At 55.1% G+C, this 26,855-nt stretch overlaps 1 protein-coding gene across 9 annotated transcripts in view; it reads right to left on the reverse strand.

Annotated features, from left to right (window-relative positions):
- The window catches only part of TNS1 (tensin 1), a 209,405-nt gene that overhangs the window by 109,661 nt on the left and 72,889 nt on the right, over positions 1 to 26,855 (reverse strand). For 8 of the 9 annotated variants that reach the window (XM_047773462.1, XM_047773460.1, XM_047773459.1 and 5 more), the window contains one exon: positions 13,255 to 13,296. In XM_047773462.1, coding sequence (XP_047629418.1) covers positions 13,255 to 13,296 — 42 coding nt within the window. Of the gene's footprint in view, positions 1 to 13,254; positions 13,297 to 23,215; positions 23,331 to 26,855 lie in introns of those variants that run through there. The other variant, XM_047773465.1, reaches the window with a different exon arrangement.

Genomic DNA, 26,855 nt, shown 5'->3' on the forward strand with positions numbered 1-26,855 from the left:
CAGAGTGTGGACAATGAAAGACATTCCTACTGGTACTAGAATCTTCCAGCCTGACCAGCCTCACAAAGGCCGCTAATCCTGACAGCCACTGACCCCTCAAAAGGAAACAAACAGCAAGTAAGTCACTCTTGCTCGGACCTGCTGGGCATGCACGCCCCAGCTGGCGTTTCACTGATTCACGAGAACCCAGGGAGGGAGCAGCTGTGACTACCTTTGATTCCCACTTTACAATTATTAGGAGAAATTAGAGTGGCCCAAAGTCACCAACTACTAAAGGGGACAGAAGCGCTGGAAGCTCGCCTCGGGTCTTTATGCTTCACACTTCACGTGAAACCAGAGCAGCCCCCACAGGGAACTTGCCAGAGTCCTCACTCTCCCGTGGGCTTTCCAGGGCCACCCCCACCATTGGCCCTGTCCCCTCACAGACCTCAATTCCCACGCCCAAGAGCTCTGCTCCATCCAGACCCTTTCTTGCAAGTCCCACATCCAGCCTTTGCTTGTGGAACGGCTTCTCTTTGCCTAGAAGCTCTCTTCTTCCATGAGGGCCTCCCTGAACACCCCAGTGAGGAGGGCTCTCTCTCCCACCCGGGAACTCCAGCATCTGCAGCACTTATCTGGTCCTCCGTGCAAGACCAGAATCTCATCATGGGAATATGTCTACTTCCCCAACTATTGTTTTAGTTGTGATTCTTATCCCACCTGCCTCTGAAACAGATTCCAAGCAACCTTTTTACCAACGCAGTTGCCACATGCCTCGTGTCAGGGACTGTGCTTTATGTGTAGCCGGCCATCAATAAACGCCTGTGGACTGATCCTGTCCCTCACCCTGGTGCCACCCTTTCCTCGCCCAGACCAACAGAAGTGCTTCCCACGAAAGGCATCCTGCAATGTGGACTCTGCAGACACCCCGTTCCAGGGCCGCTTCCTGCCCACAGTCTCCGGGGCTCCGTTTCCAACTCGGTGATGTGGTTAGAGGGGCCCTTGAATCACGCAGATGGACGTGAGCATGACTGCCAAGGGCATGCAAACAAGCCTTTGCTAAGTTGAGCGTGGACCAGGTTGAGATAGTGGGTCTCAGACTAGGACACACCTCTCCAGCGCCATCCCTAGGACCTGCGAGTAAGTCGTCCATATGAGGACAGGGGAGGGGCAGTGACCCCTGAGAGGTTCTGGCCTCTGGGAGAACTGGACCAAGACAGGCATGAAGGAAGCAAACGGGCTGAGCTGAAGGCAATAGTGCTATTTCTAAAAATGCCCAGACTTGGAGTTCCCACTGTGGCACAATGGGTTAAGAACCTGACTGTAGCAACTAAGGCTGCTGCGGTGGCACAGGTTCAACCCTCGACCTGGCACAGTGGGTTAAAGGGTCCTGCATTGCTGCAGCTGTGGCAGAGGTCACAGATGCAGTTCAGATTCAATCCTTGGGCTGGGTAACTTCCATAGGCTGTGGTTGCAACCATAATAAAAAGAAAAATGCCCCGACTTTAACCCCTACTGCCTGGAAGATGGGAGGTTGAGGCCAAAACTTCTTTCCAGGTGGATGAAACCTGTGTAGTTCAGGGTCAAGGCAGCTTGGGATGGCTAATGGAGGTCAGGGTCTGGGAACAGAGCAGGAAGTGGGAAGGCACATCAGCCAGCCCCTCCCAGCCCCCTAGGTTGGCCCACCAGGAGTCTAAGGATGGCTCTGGAGCAGAAGTAAAGACGCCACATTCTGTTCCCACTCAGCCCAGCCCTAATCTTCACCCAGCCACCTCCCAGAGCTCCCACTCCTGGGCCATGGGCCACCAGGCAGGAGGCAAAGAAGCCCACCAGAACTTCCCGGGCATCCTGCCCCAGCCCGAGCTCCAGGAGCTGCCCGACAGCAGGGACCAGGGTCTCCCCTCAGTCCCCAACCACCACCCCACCCCACCCAAGGAGTCCTCTGCAGGAATGCCAGCCCTCCCTGACCCTCTAACCCCTCATCTCTCCCTTCTGGACCAGGGCTCTGTTGTGCTCACGTGGAGACCACAGGCTGGGCAGGGAGGCCCAGCTGCCTCCTCCCAGAGCAGCTCTGGCCTACTGTAAGGAGGAGAAATCCTAGAGGGCAGATCATAGGGACCTGCTGTGTGTAGAGTCTACACAGCAGAATTGAGTCTGAAGCCAGATCTCCCAGCTCCAAAGTCTTCATTCTTCATAGTCTGAATAACCGGCCTCCCTGATTGGGGTCGGGGGGGCATGGGGGTCAGAAAGGACAGAAAGAGGGTGGGATAGAGAAACTGGAGACAGAGTACCTTCCCCAGGCCCATCCCAAGCCCATCCCTCACCCTGCTCTGGGGAAAGTCTCCCAAGAGACCCTGTCTCTGGGAAGGGCCAAGTGAGAGTCAGGGGTCTCAAGCTTGTATGTATCTCCCAGTCATCCGGGGGGCTACGGAAAGACACACAGGTGGCAGGGCCATCCCTTGAGGGTCAAATCCAGTAGACTACGGTGGGACCTGAGAATGTGCTTTTCTGGTGGGTTTCCAGGTCTGGGAAGGACACTCTGAAAACCACTGGTCTAGGCTGACAGCACTGGCAGCAGACGGCCAGGCCACGTCCTGACTCTCTGCCACTAACTCTGTGACCTCAAGCAGGTCACTCTCTCCTTGCCACTCCTCAGCAGGACTTCATGGTCCTATTTAGTGAGAAGCCAATGACTGATGAGGCATAGAAAGCACTCAGAACGGGGCCTGACATTTAGGAAGCTCTGAATAAACGTGAGCTGTTATTTATCATCACCCGCACACGCCCAAGGCCAGGGCCTCTCTTAGTCGCCCTGGCCCCACCCTGCTCCACCTTGACCCTCCTGCCCCACCCCTCCCAGGTCTGGCACCACGCAGACCAGGGAGTCAATATTAGAAACCACAGGCCTCAGCAGCGCAGGAGAAATTTCCCTCCCTGCCAGCAGTCATCTGAGCACCAGCCCCTCTGCCTCCGCCCCTTCCCCGTGCCAGCTGGAGGCCGGCCACAGGGCCAGCCTTCAGACGCCTGCCTTCAGCGTACTGATGGAACGGCTTTCTGAGAGCTAAAAATTTCCAAAAACCCCTTCTGACCTCAACAACCAGTGTTTTCTTGCGGTGTTTGCAAACACAGCCCAGCATGCGTGCTCTCGCCACCCCTCCACCCCAGTTCTCCTGGAATGGAATCCTGCCTTTCTGCTTCCCAGGCACTGCCCATTCTGGGGCTACTGGGAATGAAAAAGGCAAGGGAACTGGAAAAAAGGAGGGTAGGGTCTCCCCCAGGCCACCCCTGCCCCAGGCCCTACAGGGAGGCTTGGGTGTGCTAGGGGGAGCTCCCAATCCTTCAAGACTATGGTCTCCCCAGATGGCAACCCCAGAGCGCCAATGGCTGGCAGAGACCCACTAGGCTTCACCGTTACCCTATCTTCAGCACATACACACACGTGCACATACATACACACACGTGCACACACACACACACACACGCCCCATCTTTACACATCATTCTTCAACACCATCTCCCCCTTCCCCATTTCACAGATGGGAAAACTGAGATGCAGAGAGGTACAAGTTTGGCTCGCCCAGCCTCACAGGGAGGTTCCTGGCAGGACTTGGGTGGTCTTATAAAGCCCACGGTTCAGCTCACCTGCACTCCCCTCACCCCATTCCCCAGCCAGCCTGCAGGCAGGGTTAGCTGGGCCCCTGCCAGTGGGCTCTGCTCTTCCTTCCCCCTTAGGCTCAGCTGTAGGAGGATGCAGCAGATGGAGCCCAGACAAGGAGGGCACCTGCCGCCTAGCCCCTCCCACCACCCAATCCCAAGACAAACCCTGGATCCTCTGGATCCTAAGGACCCTGGGCTTGCCAAAGCTGAGGGCAGCCCATTCACTGCCCCCCTCCCCCACCCCAGGGTCTTACAGAACGCCCCCTGCCCCCAGGAAGGACAACTTGAATCCAGCTTGGGAGCAGATGGCAGGGTTTAGACATGGTGTCCCTTGACAGCCATGTCTTACTCCCCAAGGATGGCTCTGCTCTAGTGTCCCAAACCCGGGAAGCTGGAGCAAGAGAGGGACTAGTGAGGCTCTTAGGGCAGAAGATTTAAGGAGGCACTCATCTCAGGGTGCTGAAAAGGGCATCCACACAGCCCTAAGAGCAATACACCTCCTCCAGTTCTGCACCCCAGGGGCCTCACTTGCCTTCCCTCTTCCTGGCCCTCGCCTAGAGGTGCCTTTTCATAATATTACTGCAATAACAATAATTATTCAGCAGGTACTAATTAATGATGCCCTGGGCTTCATATTGGGCTCTTTGCGTTCATTCTCATCAGCCCTCATAACCACTGCTTACCAGGGAAGCATTACCGCATTTTACAGGTGAGGACACTGTGACCTGGCCAAGTTCACACAGCCAGCTGGTAGAAGAGCTGGTACTTGAATGCTGCTCCTTACATCTCCCTGGCACTCTGTCTCCCCTCCCTGGCCCAGATCTTCCACTCAGTTCCTCCTGCTGTTAATCAACTGCCCTCCCGTTGGGAACAAGCTTTTTGTGGCTTAAAAACTAATTGTCTCAGGTCCTCAGGAGGAAGAGGCTTCTTCAATACACTTCCAGAGGAAGTGGGGGAAATGGGCTGCAGTAGGAGAGACTGGGATCAGACATCAGAGAGAACTTCCTGAATGCGAGTGGCCATGAACCACAGGGTGGATAAGGGAAGCTGCACATCCTTTCCTCTTTTTTTTTTTTTTTTCCAAAAAAAGACCTGAGTGCCCTCTCCATGGCTTGCTTACCCACCCCCAAGGGTGCGGGCGCGAGGAGGGGCAGTTGTGCAGAGGCTGGGGTGGCTGGGACGACTGCCTGGAGGTTCACGCGGTAGCACAGGTTGGTGGCCTGCAAGGAGGGTGGGCTGGGAAAAAAATGTATCTGTGGGATGCTGTTTTAGAGGAAGGAAAAGACCGAGGGCCATAGCGGGTGGGGGGAGGGGACGGACAGGCGCAGAATGCGGACTCAGCCTCCGGAGGAACATTCCGTCCAGAAATTCCTCACACCCTCCCCCCTCGTTCCACCCCTCCAGCTCTCCCCACTCATGCCCCCTGGGGAGGCCTGGAATCCGGGCCGTTTTTCAGGCCAAAAAGACCCCATGACATCACATCTACCAACTGTGAGGTCGGTCAGGGGCAGCGCTGCCCATCTGGAGGGGAAGGGAGCGGGAGAAGGGCTGGTGGGGGCTGGGGTGTCCTCAAACCACCCCCACCCCACCCCCAGGACCCAGAGCACGTTATTCCGGGCTCACTCGTTTCCAAAATAGAACCCGAAGCAGAAGAAGAGCGGGGATTGAAAGCTAAAGGGAAGCGCAGGAAAGCGCCATTTACCGGGCACTTAGAGGGGGCGTGGCCAGGAGGGCCATTACGACCCCACAGCCAGTCGGGGACCAGCAAGGCGGTAATAACAAAAACAGGCGCAGCGGCTGCAGGGCCTCGGAGGAGCACTCGGAATCCCTTTCAGCAAATCTGGAAACTTGAGTTTCCAGGGAAGCTGGCCCGTTCCATACAGAGCAGCTGGGGTCTGCACCTCAAAGCCTGTGTTCGCCCCTCGCCCTGGTTGTTTCCCACACTCCTGAGGAGCGGGAGGATCCGCCAGGAGGGCATAGGGGTTGGAGGGAGGGCGCCAGCAGCCTGGGCCCAGTGAGTGTTGGGGGTGACGTTGCTCCAGGGGCCACATCCTCTCCCAGGCAGGCGAGGCCACCAAAGTAAAGGAACAGGCTGGATGTGATTAAATGGAATGTGATGCCTGATTTTTCCTGCACCCCAGGGAGGGGCCTGGGCAAGCCCACTCCAGTCCATAGTGCTTCCCCCCTGCTTGCTGCGCGGACATCACCCCAAGGGACCCAGCACCCAACTCTGGGCTGCTGAGGCTGGGCAACTGTGGACCCCCACACCCTCCCAGTCCTGCTCACTGGCACTCACCAAGCTGGCCCTGAGCCAGGCTGAGATCCTTCTTGCCCCCTCCTGCCACACCTCCTGCAGAGGCTATTCTTCCCCTCAGCCAGGACACTGGGAGTCTGGGCTCCCCCGGGCCCTTCCTCTACGCTCCTCACCCCCCTCGCGCTGCCTTGCCCAAACCCTCTGCCCCACGTTAAGCACCCACACCAGCCTCGCCTGGTCTACCAAGCCCTCCTCCCCACAGCCCCCTCTCCACCGAGCCACACCCCACAGCTGGCAGCTCACTCCCACTCCTAAACCCTGCCTTGGGTCACTTCCCCACTCAAGGAGCCACAATGGCCCTTAGTGCTTAGCTCATCAAGTTCAAGTTCCCCAAGCAGGCTCTGGATTCCTCCCTTATCTGGCCCCTTTATCCTCAGGTGGATGCCACTACCTTCCCCCTCCTCCATCTGCAGCCTCTGTTCCCATCACCTCACTGCCCACCCTGCCACGCTGATTCCTGCCTCCATTCCTGCCCTCTGTTCCCCACCCCACCCCCCGCACCCCAGCCAGTGCCGCCAAGGTAAGACGAGATTGTCTGGCCCCCTCATCCCCTCAGCAAGGGCCCTGGATTAGCTCCGGCCCCCATGGGGCTTGGTAATTGGTACCAAGGCCCTACCCATGCTCTATTTCATTCCTGCCACCTTCTGGAAGGCCCGCTCCCCTTCCCTCCTCTCTTCCATTTGCTCAATTCTTAAACCGCACTTGGAACAGAAGGCAGACTCCCTCAACCAAGGCAGCACAGACACCACTGCCCTCCCTGCACCCCAAGGCTGCCTCTGCTCAGAACCCCCACCTCCACCCCTGAGTCAGGCACTAATTCATTTCCACAGTAGAGGTCTCTCTCTTCCGCACTGAACAGAGTCCCCCAAGGGCAGGGCCCTTCACCTAACTGAGGCCTCTCCTGGTGGGGGGTCAAAGGGGGAGGCAGGCAGCAGCACATTCATAGAGGCCTTGACCTCTGGGGACCATGGCTCTTCACTGCCCAGCTTAAGGCGGGACCTTACAGGGCCCCGGACCTCCTCCCAAGGACCCCTGCCCCAGGGAGGGACTCTCCCATCTGCACCCTAATAGGTGTCTGTGAATAGGACGGGATCCAGTGACAGAGAGTGACGTCCCCCACAGCCCGATGGGCCATTTTAGGTGCTCGAAAGCTCTTCTTGACACCCCAGGCTCCTCCTCCTTATGAGACCCTCCACCCACTTTGAAGAGCAATGGAAAGAAAGGCAGCTTGTCCTTCAAGACTTCTCTCTCCCGTTCTGCGCCCGCTGCTGTTCTCCCTCTCCAGACTAAGAGCCCAGGTGGTGCCCAGATTGGAGCCCCAACCTCCCTCATCACTCTGGGAACCCTCTTTGGAATGAATGCAGTGCTCAGAGGTTTGCCCCCTCCTTTGAAAATCAAGGCTCTCTGGGGCTCGTCTCTCCTGGCATCACTCCATTTTCCAGATTCTCCCAAAGATGGCCAGCTCAGTGCCCTCAGATACCCCACAAATGCATCGGGGCCAGTTCAAATGAACTGAAGCAACTGCTGCCACACTCCCTGGTGGAGAGCAAGATGGCACCACCAGCCAAGGGTCTCCACGCCCTTCTCTGCTGCCTTCCCTTCTCCCAATGAGGCAGCGTGGTGACTTCTCTCCCCAGATCTGACACAGAGACACCTTGAGAAAATTGTTTGAAAATCTCAGGACCACCACCTCACAACCACTGGGTTGGCTACTACTAAAAAAAAAAAAGAAAAAAAAAAATCTGAGAGTTCCCACCATGGCTCAGTGGTTAACGAACCCAACAAGGAACCAGAAGGTGGCAGGTTCAATCCCTGGCTTTGCTCAGTGGGTTAAGGATCCAGCGTTGCCATGAGCTGGTGATGTAGGTCACAGACTCGGCTTGGATCCCACGTTGCTGTGGCTGTGGTGTAGCCCAGCAGCTACAGCTCCGATTGGACCCCTAGCGTGGAAACCTCTATATGCCTGGGTTGCTGCCCTAGAAAAGAAAAAAAAAAAAAAAAAACTGAACCATTGTGCAATACTGGTGGTGGGAATATAAAATGATACAGCCACTGTGGGAAACAGTGTGGTAGTTCCTCAAAAGAAAATCAGAATCAGAATTACCGTAAAATCCAGCAATTCCACTTTGGGGTATATACCCAAAAGAACTGAAAGCAGGGACTCGAAGAGATATTTACACACCCATGTTCATAGCAGCATCATTTACAATAACTAAAATGTGGGACTAATCCAAGTGTCCATCGACTGATAGAGGCATAAGTAAAATGTGGTTTATATACACATTGGAATATTATTCAGCCTTTAAAAAGGAAGAACATTCCGACCCAGTCTACAGCACGGATGAACCTTGAGGGTATTATGCTAACTGAAATCAGCCAGTCACAAAAGGGCAAATATTGGGTAAGTCCCCTTCTGTGAGGTACTTAAGTAGTCAGATTCAGAAACAGAAAGTAGAAGGATGGTGGGCGGGGACTGAAGAGTTATTATTTTGGGGTACAGAGTTTTTGGGTTTTTTGGGGGGTTTTTTTGTTTGTTTGTTTTTTAGGGCCACACCCAGGCAGCATATGGAGGTTCCCAGGCTAGGGATCCAATCAGAGCTATAGCTGCCAGCCTACGCCACAGCCATAGCAACATCAGATCCGAGCCACGTCTGTGACCTACACCACAGCTCACAGCAACACCGGATCCTTAACCCACTGAGTGAGGCCAGGGATGGAACCCGAAACCTCACAGTTCCTAGTCGGATTCGTTTCCACTACACCAAGAAGGGAACTCCCGGAGTTTTTTGTTTTACAGGATAAAAAGGGTTCTGGAGATGGATGTTTGTGTAATGAAATGGATGTATTTAATATACTGATTCTACACTCAAAAATGGGGATTTTTATGTTATGGGGATTTTACAACAATTAAAAAAAAGAGTAAAAAAAAAATCTCAGGGTCTCAATTTCCTCACTTGAGAAAGAGCAGGATTTGATTAGGTGGCTTTCCTAATCCTCTCACTCCCGTGGCTCTGTGTCTTCTGCATCCTCACCTGCCTTCCAGAAGCCCTGGCGCTTGGCAACAAGAAGCCTGCAGCCCCAGCTCGAGAGCAGTGCCTGGCTCAGGAACTGTTTGTTGTAGGAGACAGAGGGATCGCTAGGCCTGCCCCTAAATCCCAGGCCCGCTGCAAATGAGAAGCTAGCTCGTGGCCAGCACTGTTTAGAAGAAGAAATCCAGGAAAAGTCCACCTTCGGGTATTTACATCAGCAGCGAGCACCGAGGGTATTGGGGGAAAGCAGACCCAGGAATCCACAACCCGACTCCTGACCCAGCCCCCCCGCCCCTCGCCACCACTGCGGGAGCGTGAACCAATCACCTGGCCTTTCTGAGCCCGGTTTGCTCCTTCCCCCAGGATGAGCCTGTCCAGACATACTCACAAGTCACTGAGGGCTCAGGGTAGCCCAGGGTCAGGGGAAAGGCTCTGAAAACAGCAGCTGCAGTGCAAGGCAGTCGCGTTTGTCATCATCACGGTTATGAGTGTGGCTCCTGGTGCCAGGCTACGAATCAAAATCCCAGAGCCCCCTTCAAATAGCTCCGAGCCCTTAGGCTTCATCTGTGCTCCTCATTTGAGACGTGGGGATAATCGCAGCGCCCCCACCCCCCACCCCATGCATTGCTGTGAAGAATAAGTGAGTTTATTATTGTAAAGCTTTCGTAACAAAGGTCTGCAAAGAGGAAGTTCCATTCAAGGGTCCGCTTTTCACCATTGCTCTCATTGCTGTTACAGGTGAAACTAACCTGGCATCCCCATCCCCCCACCCGCCTCCCTGCCTCAGACTCTCCACCCCGACCTGCCCTGCGATTCCAAGGGGTTTGTTTCCCAGGACCCTTCAAGCGCCCACATGGGGCTGACCGCAGGAGAAGCAGCCGGTCTCCGGGATGCCAGCCCCCCAATCCCCGGCCCAGGTCTCCTGGGTGCCAGGCTGCACCTGCAGAAAGCTCATGTCCGGCCATCCCACTGGCCGCTCCACTTGGCCGGCACCCTCGGGAAATTCCTTTCAACTCTCTATTTTTCAGAAGCTGAGAAAAGCTGCTTCAGCGCTTTCCAAGGATCAGGAGTGTCCAAACACTCTCCCCTCTCCATCCTGCCCCCGCCAGTGGACCACACGGGAGGGAGGTGACCCTAGGACCCTTCTACCCAAGGCCTTGGGCAACATCTGTTGAGTAAGACAAAAACATGGGTTGAAGATTAAGCCACTCTGCCCTGGCTGGCCTGGCATTGGCTAGAAAATGTGTTTGGCCGGCAGGGCCCAGAGGCTGGCAGGACTCCTGCGCTCAGGGATGAGCGGTCCCAATCCCAGGGGGGTAGGATCGAAGCAAGATGGGTGAGGAGGCCAGACGGGGAGCTGGGGGCATGGAGGAAACACGACAAATGTACAGACACACGACAAACTTACAGACACACCATGTGAGGCAAGAGGGAGGGGGTGGGGAGGCCGGAGACCAGGCCCCCGCAGAGGCTGAGGGGCAGGCAGCAGGCAGCAAAGGGAAAAGGAAGGAAAAATACAACCCGCCCTTTCCTCCCTCTTCTGAACCTGCTCAAAGCCTGCCTGCCTGCCTGCCCTGAGGAAACAGTGCTGAGGGCTCTCTGGGGGAAGCCAAACTTTCTCCTGGCTTCCCCTGGGCCACTTTCCTTCCCTGGAGACAGCAGCAGTTTCCAGCTGGAGGCTGGCCCCCCAACAGACCCCCACCACCCACCAGCAGGGAGGGAATAAATGGAGAGTAGTCCTGTTGATTGAGCACCTGACCGGCACCAGGCATTCGGCCCGATGCCTTTCTTCCAGCCACTTGATCAACATGCATTGAGCACCTACTGTGTGCCACACAGTAGGGATACAGCCATGAACACAAAGGATGAAAATCCTTTGTCATCAGAGTTTACATGCTGGTGTGTGGGGAGGGGGCATTTAAGCAAGATAATTAAGATGGTGACACGTGCTGAGGGACAAAGAAAGCAGAGAAGGGAGAGAGAGTTGGCAGGGAAAGGGAAATCAGACACTTGAGAAAAGGGTGGGGGAGAGCTTTGCAGGTATCTGTGGGGAAAGTGCAAGTGCAAAGGCCCTGAGGCAGCATCTGCCCAGTATGTGCAAGGGCCGGCAAGAAGGCCAACAGCTGCAGCTGAATCAAGGCAAGAGGGACCATTTAGGAGATGAAGTCAGAGAAGAAATGTGTCTATCGTGCAGGATTGTATAAACCAGTAGAAGAAGCCGGGCCTTTACTCCAAGTGAGGTGGGCAGTCATTGGCGGGTTTTGAATCCAGATTAATTAAATGGGATCATTTGCTCCTTTTATTCTCGTCACAGTCTTACAAAGTGGTAACTATTACCAACTCCCAATCTGAAGAGGGGAAACTGAGGTCCAGAGAGGTTAAGCAGTTATGTCCATGGTCACAGACGCAGGGGTTGGAGCCGGGATCCAGAGGGAGGTAGTGTAACTCCTTCGCCCTTGACCGCTGCTGGGACAGACAGCAGGTTCTGACTCAGGTGGGCAAACCTCTGGCATCACAACTAGTCCACTACCTCCACGAAGGTCAGAGCCCCCTGCCCGGATAGAGCACGTCGCAGAGATGGGAAGACTCTACAAGCTGGCTCAGGCAAGGCTCCCTTCTGGTTTCTATGCAATCCCTCCAGCTGGAATGCCAACCTATTCCCTTTCCTCCCAACCCCTGACCCCTCCTCACATAAACAAAGCTCATGAGACTCCCAGAGGCTGGGCATCTGGCTTCTGCCTGGAGAGTCTTAAATCCCGGAGCCCCCAGCCATCCTAGACCAGCCAAGAACATTCTGTTCTCAGTAGCAAAGTGGCAGCTGGGTTGAAATTATGAGACGTAGAGCTCCCCTCCCCTCCCCCACCCACCCTCCACCGTGTCCCTCTGCAAACCCAGAGATTTCTCCCTGGGGGTTGCAAACCAGGCCCGCACTCTGGCCTCACCCCTGCAGCCCCCCACCCCCACCCCTGCTGTTGTCAGATGGGCTCTGCGTGCAAATAATACCCCACATCTGGAGCAGCACAGTGGGACAGAGCTGAGGCCCAGAAGGGTTCGAGCCACAGCAAGAAAGGGAAACAGCTAGGCAGGGTCTGGGCTGGGAGGGTCCACAAGGCATCTAAGAGTCACAAGCACTCTTGTATACTTTGTCTTTTCTTTCTTTCGTGTGTGTGTGTTTTATTTCATTCCCTCAATGACCCTGAATGGAGGGGATGCTTATCAGCACTGAGAAGGCATTTGGAGTATCTGGTGCAACGCCTCTCTATGACAGAAAGGGAAGCTGAGGTCCAGAAAGAGGGTGGGACAGGCCCAATGTCACAGGGTAAATGGGTGACGGAGGAGAAAAGACCACGAGCCAGGAGTGAGATTCCGGGATCCAGGCTGAGCAAGTCACGCTCAGGTAGGCAGACACCTGCAACTGCCTGGGGCCCTTGACACCGTTGTCGCCTCACCCCAGACTCCAACCCACATCAGTGACCCCACAGCCACCGCCACACCAGCTAATCAGATCGTGCCCACTGGGGCCCTCCGTGACACACCCCCAGGCGCATGCGCACACAGGCTGCCCACCTGCACGCAGAGGCCCCTCCTCCAGCCTCCAGGGCCCCGCCTGCCTCCAGTACTAAGCTGGGGAGCAGGAGGGGCTTCTGAAGGGTAAGAAGGCAGCAGCGTGAGGGCAGGGAGGGGAACATTCCAGATCAGCCCAGCTGGGATCAGTCTGGAGCAGGTCCCTCTCCACAGCCCATAACTCAGAGTCCTGTCCCATCCAGCTTTTCTGGAAGCCTGAATGGAAGCAAGAGGGACGAGTGGGGGCGTGCGGAGAGAGCAGAAAAGCAGAGTCAGCCAAGAGCCTGAGGGCGGAACGGGTCACCTGAACATGAGCCCAGGTTCATGGACTCTGTGGGTCATGCCACCCATCCCCCACCCTGCCTCCAGCCTGACCACGGACCAGGCGGGTGGAAGGAGATGCCATCTCCAGGTCTGGTGAGCCCGGGACCACAGGCACCTGGCCAGGCCTAGAGACAGGCAAAATGCCCTTTTATGGGGTTTTTCAAGGACTTAGGTCTTGAGATTGAAATAGGAGGCCCCGCATCTCATCAGAAGGGAGGCCATGACTCATTTCCTCCTCGTCTGGCTTCAGCCTCGGGACACGGCCCCATCCTTCTCCTTACCTAATGGCCCAGCACCCATGGGGGCTACCAGCACCAGGCCTGGGTCTAAAGTAAGCTGCAACTGGGAACTGAGGGAAGGGGGAGGCGGGGCTGGACTGTCACTCACCACCAGTTCACGGCTGGATGGAGGAATGCAGGGGGCAGCCACCTGTGGGGGGAACAGAGAAAGGCCAAGATTAGTACCTTTCATCCTCAGAGAAAACCGGAGCCTTCTGACATGGCTCCAATCGCCCCCACGCCATGCTAGACACCCCTTCCTTCAGCTCACACTGACACTCTCCGGTGGGAGATTTCGTTGGAAGACTGCAGCGACACAGAAAACTACTTAAACCATAACGCCCAGGGAGTGGGGGGAGCAGCAGAAAGCAAAAATGAAATGATGTCACAGTTTTTAAATTCTGTAAAACACGCAGAAAGACTGGAAGTCAAAGCACCAGGGAAGAAAGACTTTTTTCCCTCTCCGCTCTAGGTTCTAAATTTTCTCTAGTATGGTAAAATTTGTCTTTTTCTGGGGGGGAGGGCTTTTTTTTTTTTTTTTTTAGGGCAGCACCTGCGGCACATAGAAGTTCCCAGGCTAGGAGTCGAATGAAAGCTGTAGCCGCTGTCCTACGCCACAGCCATAGCAACTCGGGGATCCAAGCCACGTCTGCGACCTGCACCACAAGCTCACAGAAACACCGGATCCTTAACCCACTGATGGAGGCCACATCCTTATGGATACTAGTCAGGCTCGTTACCGCTGCACCACAATGGGAACTCCTGTTTTAATTTTTTTTTTTAAACCAGGTTTAAGACCTCTAGGAAATGAAAAGTCACCGCCTCCATTCCCCAAAATGCCAAGGTGTCTCACCCAAAGGTCAGAGCTGCAGACAGCTGGCAAAGTTTCCCAGGGCATGCGGGAAACGGACTGGTGAAGGGCCCACGCCAGCTCTTTAACAGGAAGCCAGCCACTTGGCTAACAGAAGTGCAAGGCCCTGAATGGCACAAGCCCCCTCCATGGGTGAGCTCTTATTTTAGTCATCAGCTTCATCTCCTTCTCCGATGCAGGGAGGAGGGTGGCTACAGCCCTGGGGCCTCAAGACAGAGGGAAAGGGCAGGGAGGGGGCCGGATTGCTCGCTACCCTGAGATAACACTCCCTCCCCAGGGGCCGGGCAGCCAAACCACTACCCTGACAATTAGCAGGGGCCTTTATCAGAGACTCAATGTGTTCCTTCTTTCTAGCTGTGACACGTTTTTCTTGGAGCTCATAACTCAACCTTGGCTCAAATTCCTGACCCGGACACCAGGCAAGGGGCCCAACAGGGCGGGGTGGGAGCTCTCCCCCACCTCAGGCATCGGGGTGTCTGGACATAAGCCGTGGATCACCAAAGAGGGGGAGGCTGCCTCCTCAAACAGTGGGCGACCCAGCGCCCTACCCTAGCACCACCCTAGTGGAGCAGTGACAGTGAGCCTCCAGCCCTGGCTGAAATTGGCTGTTCACAGAGGCCTCACCCTCAGCTGGGCCCTCCTTTCACCTGACCCTGTTCTGTCGTCTAACCAGCCCAAGGATGGCCTGGAGTGACATACCGGCCAAGAAGGGGACCACAGCTGCGGGATAGTGTGCCCCAGGCTCTGGGAGGGGTGCAGAGGCTGGGAGTTAGAGTCCCTGGTTTTTTTGGGGGGCCGCACTCATGGCATAGGGAGGTTCCCAGGCTAGGGGTCAAACCTGAGCTGTAGTCGCCAGCCTACACCACAGCTCACGGCCACGCAGAATCCTTAGCCCACTGAGCGAGGCCAGGAATCGAACCCATAACCTTATGGTTACTAGTTGGATTTGTTTCCACTGTGCCACAACGGGAGCTCCCCATCCCTGGGTTCTTGACCCAGTCACACAGCAGACTCGCTGCCCAACTCATTCTCCAGCAAAGAGGCCTGAGTGTCAGCATCCATCACCCCATCCTCACCATTACTTGAAACCAAACAAAAGGAACAATATCGAATGCATGTTACACACTGAATGTGGACTGTCTGGCCAGCATAATTATCGATGCCTTACTCATGTCAACTCATGTAATCCTTTCAACAACCCAACCAGGTAGGTACTGCTTTACCTCTGAAGTGCCCACGGCGCAGAGAAGTTGAACCACTTGCCCAAGGTCACACAGCTGATCCCTGGCCAGGGGTGGGACAGAGGAGGCTGGAACAGGCCAGTAGGGCAGGAAGGCCCAGAGGTGGCTACAGCCTGTAGGCACCCTGCCGACCAGACAAGGTCTCAACCACGGGACCCTGCTGTCCCCCAGGCACCCTCAGGGCAGGAGTTCTGCATCTAGCAGTGGCTTCCTCCCACCTCTACCCCCAAATCCTACTCTGGGCTTGTAGATTTCAACCTCATGGGGCCAGGCTTGCAGTGTCTCCTGTCCCCACCCACCTTACCACCCAGGGGCCCTCAGGCCTGGGGTGGGAGTGGGTCAACCCACAGCACCCTGCTCTGCTCCTTTCCTCGGAACTAGAACTGGGATGGGCCTGGGAACCTAAATGTGGGACCAGAGCAGGGGATGCTGACCACTACTGCCTGGCCTCCCAGCCACGGGCAATGCCACCCACCGCCACCATCTCCCCCTACAATACACCAGGGTGGCTTTCTAGTCTCCGTTTGGTTCTGGGGTTTGGGGGAGTGAGAGGGGGGTTATGGACACATTTGGGGACAAGGGCAGAATAGGCAGGTGTCCTCTGAAACAAGAGGGAGAGCGTCGCCCCCAGCACCTCCCTAAGGCAGTGGGAAAAATGGGGCCCCAGCTGTTTTGACCCCAAGTCCCTCTCCTGTCCCCCCTGAGGCAGAAACACCCCTAAGGACTTAGATCTGAGGGGCAGCTGTGGACCCCCAGTCCGAGGGCTTGATGCCCAGGTACCCCTCGCGGCCTGCTGCCCCCCAGTGGCCTCCTCCACCCACCGCCCACAGCTGCACATTCCAGGCCAGCCAGCCGCCAGCCCACTTTGTCGTGGGCTTCAGTGTTTCTTGTCTCTCTCTCGCTCTCTCTCTCTCTTTTAAGCAGAGAAATGTTTCCTTAAAAGGCTCTCTCCTTCCCTCCGGCACCCTGGCCCCTGGCCACCCTCTCAGGAGCTGGAATGTGCCAGGGAGAGCCAGGGCCCTCTGCCACTCTGGCCCATGCCCTATGTGGCCCCATGCTCCTAGTGTCAGTAGTGACCACTCCTACTGCCCCCCTGGGGACCCCAGCTAGGAACCCTACCTCCACATAAGGAGCACTCTGGGGGGTCTGCAGGGGATCTCCGTGTCTCAGTGCCAACCCTGCCAACCATTTCCCCCCCTCCCCAAGGGCTGGCAGGGCAGGATTCCAGGGCTCAGGCCCTGGAAGTCAGCCTCAGGTATGCCTCCTCCCCGGGTCTCCCTCCACGACTCATCGGCACACGGAGGGGCTGGTGGGCCTGGAGCTCAGCCTTTCCACTCTGAAAGATATAACAGCTCTCACAGTAACAGCAGCAGCAAATACTTCCATCGTACTTGCTACATGCCAGCCACTGGGCTTGGTCCTTGGCGTAAATTAAGTCCCTTCATTCCCACAACAACCCCGAGCATCTCATTTTGTGGATGAGGAGAACGAGGCACAGAGTAATCAACTGCCGGCAGAGGAGGCAGGATGCAAACCCAGCAGTCTAGCTCCAGACAGGGACGCGCTCCTGCCCTCTCTGCTGTGCTGACTCTAATTTCTAGACACGAATTTCCACGGGGCCAGATAAGACGACAGCAGTAGCAGAAAGCTCATGGGATATGCCTATGTGTCTGTTACAGCCCTAAGCCCTCTCTTTGGACTCATTTGATCTTAATTTTAAAAAACTATGCAGGGAGTTCCCGTCGTGGCGCAGTGGTTAACGAATCTGACTAGGAACCATGAGGTTGCGGGTTCGATCCCTGCCCTTGCTCAGTGGGTTAAGGATCCGGCGTTGCCGTGAGCTGTGGTGTAGGTTGCAGACGCGGATCGGATCCCTCGTTGCTGTGGCTCTGGCGTAGGCTGGTGGCTACAGCTCCGATTGGACCCCTAGCCTGGGAACCTCCATATGCCGCGGGAGCGGCCCAAGAAATAGCAAAAAAGACAAAAAAAAAAACCTATGCATTACGCTGTTATTACCCCCATTTCACAGATGAAGAAACTAAGGCACAGAAGGGGTAACGACTTGCCCAAAGCCACTGCAGCAGAAAGGTGTGGCTCTGGGGCCCATGAGATAGAGAGCCGGGATGCAGCTGGGATGTGAGTGTCCCCAGATCAGACTGGGGCCACTGCCTGGCATGCATCAGCCCCCACCCACCAGTATGTTCTGAACTTCAAAGGTCTCTGAGCACAATGCCAACAACAGGGCACAACCTTGAACTCTCCCCGGGAGAGCAGGGTCTAAAGCACCAGACAGCAACCAGCCCAGGCTGGGAGCGCCGTGCACGACCTGACCCCTGCCCTCCTCCCCACCGTCATTCTGGGCCCAACCCCCTTGTCTAGGACCCAAAGCTACACACAAGGGGTGGGCTTCCTCTCTGTTCTTGCTCAGGGCCTCGGCAAATGCTGTTCCCTCTGCCTAGGATATTCTTAGCCCAGCTGTCTGTCTAGATGGGATCTTCCCATCCCCCTGGTTTTGGCTTAAATGCCACCACCCTAGAGAGAAGGCCTCCCTGACTCCCTTGAGTTACACACACACACGCAAAACACACACACACACACACACACACACACACACACATGATAATTCTCTCTCCTGAACTCCTATCTCTCCCTAATTACAGTTGGTAATTATAAGATGCATTTCCTTGTATATAATCCGTTTCCCCCTCTAGAAATCAAGCGCCACAAGGGCAGGAGTATGGCATGTTCAGCACACTGGCCCCGGCACACAGCAGGTGCACATGAAATGTTTGTGGGAAGATAAGACTCCAGGCCTGAGGAAAGGAAGCACTTGTCACCTCCAGTGGTAAAAACCACTGCCACTTGTCAAGCATCTGTTACAAGCAGGGGTCATCCTAACACATGCCTGTCTCTTGAGACCCTCTAATTCTGCCGAGTCAGTAATAGTGCTCCCATTTTACAGATGAAGAAATGGAGGCTCAAAGAGGTTATAAGACTTACTGAGGGTCAATCAGCTGGGAAAGGCAGAGCACCCACCTCCCACTGCCCTCATCACTTCACCACCTGACAAGTGGCCAGACCTGGTCCCCATCCTCATGGCTCAGGATTGGTTACGTGCAGTCACAGACGCCTAAACTTGCCAGCCCTCCAGAGTGGCTCTCACACCCACGCCCCCTGGACCCTGACACTGGAGGACGGCCCTATACTCAGCCAAAAGCAGAACCACTTGAGTCCCTGAATCCAGCATTTCACATGATCTTCAGCAGAAAAGGGTTTTTTCCCTATACCTTGCTAGACCCTCTTGTTATTATTATGGTAAAATGCATGTAACATAAAACTGACCATTTAACCATTCTGAAGTGTAACTCAGTGGCGTTAAATACATTACCAAGGCTATATAATCATCTCCACCATCCATTTCCAGAATATTTTCATGATGCCAAACAGAAACCCCATGCTCTCTCCCCTGGGCCCGGGTAACCTCTAATCTACTTTCTGTCTCCATGAATTTGCCTATTTTGTTAGCTTGTACAAGAAGAATCACACCATTTTTGCCTTTTCATGCCTAGCTTATTTCTCTTAGTGTTATGGGCTGAACTACATCCCCCAAAATCCCCATGTTGAAGCCCTAACCTCCAGGACCTCAACAAATGACTGTGTTTAGAGACACGGCCTTTAAAAAGGTGATTAAGTCGAGGCCATTAAGGTGGGCCCTAAGCCAGTATGACTGGTCCTTACAAGAAGCAATCAGGACCCGCAGAGAGTCACTAGGTGTCTAAAGGGAGGGCCATGTGAGCACACAGCAAGAAGGTGGCCGTCTACAAGCCAAGGAGAGAGACCTTAGAGGAAACCCAACCTGCCAGCACCTTGATCTTGGACTTCCAGCCACCAGCAGTGTATGATTCTGTTGTTTAAATCACCGAGTATGTGCTATTTATTATGGCAGACCCAGCAAATTAACATTAACATCCTTAATATAATGTTTTCAGGACTCACCCCTGTTGTAGCATGTATCAGAGGTGCACTCCTTTTTAAGGCTGAGTACTATTCCACCATGTGAATATACCACGTTGTGTTATCCATCCATCCATCGAGAGACATCTGAGTTGTTTCCAGAGAAGTTCTTGCTGACATCCCTGCCCCAACAACTCCAGGAACCCACCTTTAATGACACCAGAAGGTACACAGGAGGGAAGGACACAGGGGTTTGCAGAACACCCACTGTGCACCACTGCTCTGGGTGCTTTATATACATTATTTTATTTACTCTTCTGTTTTTGTTTTTGTTTTTCTTTCTAGGGCTGCGCCTGTGGCATATGCAAGTTCTCAGGCTAGGAGTTAAATCAGAGCTACAGCCACCGGCCTGCACCACAGCCACAGCGACACGAGATCTGAGGTGCATCTGTGACCTACACCACAGCTCACGGTAACGCCAGATCCTTAACCCACTGAGCAAGGCCAGGGATCGAACCTGCAACCTCATGGATACTAGTCAGGTTCTCAACCCCCTGAGCCACAATGGGAACTCCTTCTTTAACCTTCTTGACAAGTTTTTGAGGTAAATAGGCTCAGAGAGTTTAACCGACTTGCCCAAAGTCAGACTACTTGCTAAAAGTAATAGTACTGGCAGAAGCAGAAGTGGTAGCTGCTAAAATTTTCTGCATGCTCACCGTGTGCCAGGCACGGTTCTTAGCCCTTGTGTAGAACATCCCTTCCTGCCTCAAACCCCCCTCAAGGTAGGTTATTAGCATCCTTATCTTACAGAATCTCAGGCAGCCCCCTCAATAATCCTGTGAGATCCAAGATGGCACATCTACCAAGTGACAGTGCTGGGACTGCCGCCGGGGTCAGCCTGCCTCCAATACCCACCTTTCCCAGCTGGCCACACTGTCCCTGCAGGCGGACGAGGCCCTCATTGTGGCAGAGGCACTGGGGCCGTGAGAGCCCAGACAGAGCTCGGGGGCCCTGGGCAGGCTCCACGGAGGAGGGGGCACCCACACCAGACATCAAGGACGCATTGCATTTGTTTGTCTACCGTGTATCTCATCTGCTCCTTCGTAAGCCCACAAGGGCAGGGAGCAGGTGGCTCATTTTCATCGAGAAGCTCTAGGGCTTTGCTCAGAGCCTAGAGCTCACTAGGTCCGTGGAGAAGTCTCGAAGGTGGACACGGGGAGAGGGCACTTCAGGTGGAAATAACCACACAAACAAGGCATGGAGGTGGGAAAGCTTCTCAGGTCCAGAGAAGCCCCTTTGATGGAGTTCCCATTGTGGCTCAGTGGTTAACGAATCCAATAAGGAATGATGGGGTTTCGGGTTCCATCCCTGGCCTCGCTCAGTGGGTTAAGGATCCAGCATTGCCATGAGCTGTGGTGTAGGTCACAGCCACGGCTCAGGTCCCACGTTACTGTGGCTGTGGCATAGGCTGGAAGCAACAGCTCTGATGAGACCCCTAGCCTGGGAACCTCCATATGCCATGGGTGCGGCCCTAGAAAAGCCAAAAAAGAAAAAGAAAAAACAAAGCCCCTTTGGTGGGGACACAGGAGGGGGGGAACGGAAGGAAGAGAGCATTGAAGGGCGTATCAGGGAGATGAGGGAAGCTGACTGGCCACTAACTCTCCTTCCAAGCTGGACAATGGGCAGCATCGAATGCCCAGCAGAGGAGTTAAGACTTTCAGCTGCCAGCACTAGGGAGCCACTGAGGGTGCCTGGTGGGAGAGGGACCAGGAGGAGATGAAGAGTGGGGAGCCTAAGGCAAGCAGGAGACAGCCAGTAACACTAAAAATAATGGGAGGAGGAGAAAGCGGTTGGGAGAGCCCCAAAGCCTAGAGACTAGGAGACATCAGGAACCCTAGGTTCTCATCCACACCTCACTTGGACAGCTGTCCGCTCCAGCCTCTACTTCTCTTCCGCCACCCAGAGCATGAGAGGACATAGTTGCCCGACTCCAGGGATGGCTGGTGCCCTGACTTCCCTTCCTGCCCTGCAGGGAGCCAGAGGCAGGGATGGTGCCCAGAGATCTGCCTGCCGCTCACTCTCTGGGTCCTTCTCCAGAAACCTGTGTCCACAACACAGCCATCCTCTGAGCCCCAGTCACTGAGGTGACACCAGAGGAGTGGAGAATAAGGCAGACAAGGATTCCAGAGGGATCCAGCCCGCATACCCCATGACTGAGGACACAGCTGGATGACCCCTCGCCTGTGGACAGTCCAGCATCTCAGAGTTCACACTGCAAGTCCACTGGGCTCCATCAAGGAGGCCCCAGTTGGTCCCTACCAGCCAGGCTGGAGCAGGCTAGGAGGCCTAGCCAAGGGGACAAGGGCTTGACTTGGAAGCAGGTGTGGGGTGGGTGAGCACCCCTAGGACCCAAGTGTGCTCACAGTCAGGCAGCTACAGAGTGCCCTGGCCATGCGGGGAGGGGCGGGGCAGGGTGAGTACACGCCCGGGTGAAAGGGGCAGAGCCCCACTCTGGCTCGAAGACACTGGCCTCCCCGACCAAGACTCAAGCCCTGGGCAGGGGGCCTCTAGGGAGGAGGGGGGCCACTGCCTTGGCTCCACTTCCTCCCCAGGCCTGTGCCCTCCCCTCCAGGCCTGTGCCCACTCTCACCAGAGCTTGCTCCTGGCCTGTTCGGATGCTTCCTTCCCTTATATAGAGTTCTGCTCGGACCAGGAAAGGAACTGCGTCAAGTTCCTGGAGGCAAGAAGGGGCCTGTTCCCAAGGACACCTTGAACTGAGGGGCGGGGGGCCATGCCCCTGCCCAGAGTCCCCTCCAGGGCCAGGGAGCCAGCTGGGTACAGGGAGGGGGCCTGGTTCTTTCCCCAAACTCAGCACAGGGTGTGACTCAGAGCCCAAGCCGACAAGATGCAAGGGAGTCCCAGAGCCCCAGCCCCACCCCCTCCCCCGTATCCTCCGGGGCCAGGTTCCTCTTGGACCACTGACCCAATGCATCTGTCCCCAAGCTCCAGCAGCAACCCCGCACCCTCATACTTCCTCTGGTCTCAGAAGCCTCTTCTCAGGCCCCACTCACTGGCTGCCCCAGCCCCCTGCCAGCCTCCAGATCCTATAACTCACTCAAAACAGGCTCTCCAGACGGGAAGTTTCTAGCCACACCCGCACGCAGCAGCCCTGACCTGCACAGCCCCACCCCACACAAGGGCAGGGCCGGGTGTGCCGACCCTCACTACCCTCTCAAGACCACTGGAATGTGCGACTTCAGAGCAGCCGTCCCCAGAAGGTTCGGGCCGGGGGTGGAGTAGGCAGCAGAGCACCCTGAGAGCCAGCAGGCCGATCCCCTTTGCAGCCTGTCTGCAGGGTTGGCATAAGGGCAAACCCAGATGCTGGACGCCTAGCTGGTGGCAGAACATCTTTGCTAAAGATCTGCATTCCCTGGCACCAAGCTGGGACACCCCCCCCTCAACCCCAGGGCCCAGGTCAGGGACCACAATGGCTCACACCCAAAGAGTGACCCTGGGAGGGGTGCGGTTATACACCAGGCCAGACTTCTCGCTGCCAAGGGCAAACCCTGGTGAACGGGAGCATCGGGGAAATTGAGTTCAGCAAACAGATACGGAGCACCTCCTATGTGCCAGGCCCTGGGAGCACAAGAGGATGAGCCAGGGGCCCAGCAGGGGCCAGCAATGACAAGGGTGGGGCATGTGAGGCCACAGCAAAGAGGCAGCAGAGAGAAGGGACAGCTGGGCCCAGGGCTTGACACAGGTCAGCATCCTGGGCTCACGGCCCCATGCCCCCTCTTTCCTCTCCTGGGTGCCCCCACCCCTACCCCCGCCACCTGCCGCTAACAACCACCCCACTCCCCAGCCCCCAGGGACCCCCAGGGGCCCCCAGGGTTGTCAAGCCAGAAACCTAAAGGTCTGCTGGACTCCTCCCCACCCCCACCCCACCCCCACACCAAGCCTGGCCATTTCCTCCACCCGATTATCTCTCCGAGCCACCCCCTCACCATCTCTGGTCACTTAATCACGGAGAGTCTCACAACAGCCTCCTAACACAGGCCTCCTCGCCCTCGGTCCGGCCCCTCTGAGCCATTCTCCACTCGGCAGCCGGAGAACTGTTTCTGCACTGCACATTCACTCGGGTCCCTCCTAAATCCTTCCCTGGCCCTCAGCTGCAGGGGATACAGTCCAGATGCCCTAATATGGTCCTCATGGTCCTCAAGACCTGGCCGTCTCTCTTTCTAGTTCCATTTCTCACCTCTCCGCCTCAAAGCGCTTGCTCCAGCCAGAGAAAACCACTTTCAAGTTGTTGTGGGGTTTTTTTCCATATAGTACACTGTGAGTTAGGGGTTATGAGCCCATTTTAAAGATGGGGAGATGAGGCTCTGAGAGATCACGTGCTTAAGCCCAAAGTCATACAGCCAGAATTCTTATCTGGTTGGCACCCCAAGCCTGGGCTCTGCCCAGGACCACACCACCTTGCCCCGCTGGGGGTCACAGGTAGAGTTTCCTGGAGGGCCTGGCCTCTGAGGTGGGTGGGCCTGGAAGATGGAGGGTGGGGGTCAGGGAGAGAGGAGACCAAAGTGAAAAGAGGAGAGAGTTTGGCCACCAAGAGCATCACGAGGGGATGAAAGGAGATTGAGAAGTGTGACACTGGAGTTTCCGTCTTGGTGCAGCAGAATTGAATCCGACTAGGAACCATGAGGTGGCGGGTTCGATCCCTGGCCTCACTCAATGAGTTAAGGATCCAGTGTTGCCATGAGCTGTGGTGTAGGTCGCAGATGCGGCTTGGATCGGGTGTCGCCGTGGCTGTGGTGTAGGCCAGCAGTGACAGCTCTGATTAGACCCCTATCCTGGGAACCTCTATATGCCACAGGTGTGGCCCTAAAAAGACAAAAGACAAAAACAAAAAAAAGAGAGGGAGAGAGAGAAGTCTGACGCCACTGAGGGGCCCAGCCTGGAGGATTCAGAGGGAGCAGGGCCTCTGTTATATAAGAGGAGGCGCTGAGCAGGGAGTTTGACAAGCAGACTTCAAGGTTGCCTTCTCCTCCGATCTAAAGAGCAGGGAAAAGCCCAGCCCTCCCTCCCTGCCTGGAGAAGGGCCGTTCAATCTAAAGCAAGAGGTTGGGTGATATGGCCTCCAGCACAGAAAACACAGCTTCTAGGAAGTTCCTCGAAGAATCTGGTGAAGAAAAGGACTGTGGTCTGTGGCTAAGGTTCCAGTGGAACTGGGGACAGCAGGGAGGTGATGGACACGGAAGCAAGACCGTGCATTCATTCAACAACAGTGACTGAGGGCCCCTCTGTGCCATGTTCCCAGCTTGGGGGGCGGGGGGGCAGAGAGGAATAAGAAAGGCCCGGCCCAGGAGGGGAACTTGTGGCCCAGCGGAGGAGACAGGCATGTAAACAGAGACTTAGAAAAGAGCCCAGTAACTGCTATGATGGAGGTATGAAGAGGGCTATTATCTCACTGGGATTCAAGTCCATCTGTTTTTCCAGAAATTACACCCATTGGGAGACTGCCCACTCTACCCCCTCCCTTTGCATGAGGGTTTCTGTCCCTAGACGAGAACTTGAAGGGACAAAAGTCATTGACCCTAAGCTGCACTAAAACAGTAGAGCAGGAAGGATGCATGGGAAAAAAAAAAAAATGTAAGAGCAAGGGGGAAACCCAAGAGCCAGAAGGCTCAGGAACTGCCAAGGAGCATGTGAGGCGCCCCTTCAGAGGGGGCTGGGGCAGGAGGGTGGAGGCAACAACGATGGGCTTCGCCAGCCCCCAAAGTGGGAATTCCAGGACTGGAGGAGCCCCCCCCACCGACCCACACAAACATCAGCGGTTCCCCTTGCCTCCTAAACTCGGCACGGTCAGCCCTCGGGCCAGAACAACAGCCTGCAGGCCACTCTCCCTTCCCTTCCAGGTCTGCAAGAGGCCTTGCAAACCACTGGTGTAAAGCAGCCCTGTTTCCTGATCTCGGAGATGCCACTGATTGTCTGGGGCCCCATCCGCTGGACGGCAGCTTTGGAGGAGGAAATGCTACCTGAAATGTACACTGCAATTATAAGATGCATTCCAAGCTCAGACACATGAAAACGGGAGGAAAAAAAAAAAAAAAGGACATCACAGGAGTTCCCATCATGGTGCAGTGGAAATGAATCCGACTAGGAACCATGAGGTTGCGGGTTCGATCCCTGGCCTCGCTCAGTGGGTGAAGGATCCAGCAATGCCGTGAGCTGTGGTGTTGGTCGCAGACGCGGCTTGGATCTTGCGTTGCTGTAGCTGTGGCATAGGCTGGCATCTATAGCTCCGATTCAACCCCTAGCCTGGGAACCTCCATGTTCCGTGAGTGCAGCCCCAAAAAACAAAAGCAAAAACAAAAACAAAAACAAGATATCTCAGATTTGAAGCAATGCCTTAAAGTTTTTTTGGTTCTTTCAGCTCCCTAAGCTGCTTCTGATGGGGAAGGCCTTCCTGATGTCTACCTACCTCGTTTTTTAAAGATTTAAGTCGTGCCAAAAGAAAAGCAAAAAGGAGAAAATTCCACCTGTGGCCTTTGTGGACCCCTATGGATCATTTCGTGTCATCACCTGACTCCACATCACTCTGAACTCACCCAAACCTGAACTGGGAGTGGTTTCCGTTTTGAAAGATCCTAACACCTATTGGTCGTGGACCCTCACTTCCAAATTCCTGGGCACATCAACAGGCCACGAGTTTCCAACCAAATGTCAAGAGGCACTGGACTGGGTTAGGCCTGGGCTCAAATGCCAGTTTGCCACAGAACTGCTATTGAGTCCTTAATGAACCTCCCTGAGTCTCAGTTTCCTCATCTGTAAAGTGGGGGTAAGGAGACTTCATTTGCGGAGTGGTTGGAAGGACGAAAGAAAATTGACTGAGATGACATGAGTAAAAATGCCTGGAACATAACATATTCAACTCTTCCATGGCCTAAGCTTCAATTATCTGAAAATTGGAAAACTAGCTCCCTTCTACCAGAGCCAGATGCAACTCTTGCACCCTCCATGCCTCTGCGCCTTCATTTGCAGGGCTGCAAATTGTACGGGGCGTCCCATGTGGATTTGAGGTGTCTCAACCCATGTAATCCTCACTTGAACTCCATGAACTAGGTTCTCTTCCAGTTTACAGAAGAAGTGACTGAGGAACAATAACAGAATGAGAGGAGATGGGTGATTTCTAAGATCCTGTAGACAGTAAGTCAGAGCTTGGAGCCGTATAATACAATGCAAGAGACGCCCATCAGAACCGTTCACCTGGAGTTCCCTTCGTGGCTCAGTAGTTAACGAACCCAGCTAGGATCCATGAGGATGCGGGTTCGATCCCTGGCCTCGCTCAGTAGGTTAAGGATCCGGTGTTGCTGTGGCTGTGGTATGTAAGCCAGCAGCTGTAGCTCTGATTCAACACCTAGCCTGGGAACTTCCATGTGCCATGGGTGCAGCCCTAAAAATCAGGGGGAAAAAAAAAAAAAAAAAAAAACTGTTCACCTTTGTTTTCCTCTGGGACTTTCAACTCTTCCATGGTCTAAGCTTCAATTATCTGAAAATTCATTCATGCAGAAAAGTCCCGGGCCACAGATGGCAGCCACAGAGGAGTTGGTGTGTCTGTTCCGCACAACTGGCTGATGTCAAGGG

The sequence above is a fragment of the Phacochoerus africanus genome, chromosome 3, assembly GCF_016906955.1.
Source record: "Phacochoerus africanus isolate WHEZ1 chromosome 3, ROS_Pafr_v1, whole genome shotgun sequence".
Taxonomy (NCBI): domain Eukaryota; kingdom Metazoa; phylum Chordata; class Mammalia; order Artiodactyla; family Suidae; genus Phacochoerus; species Phacochoerus africanus.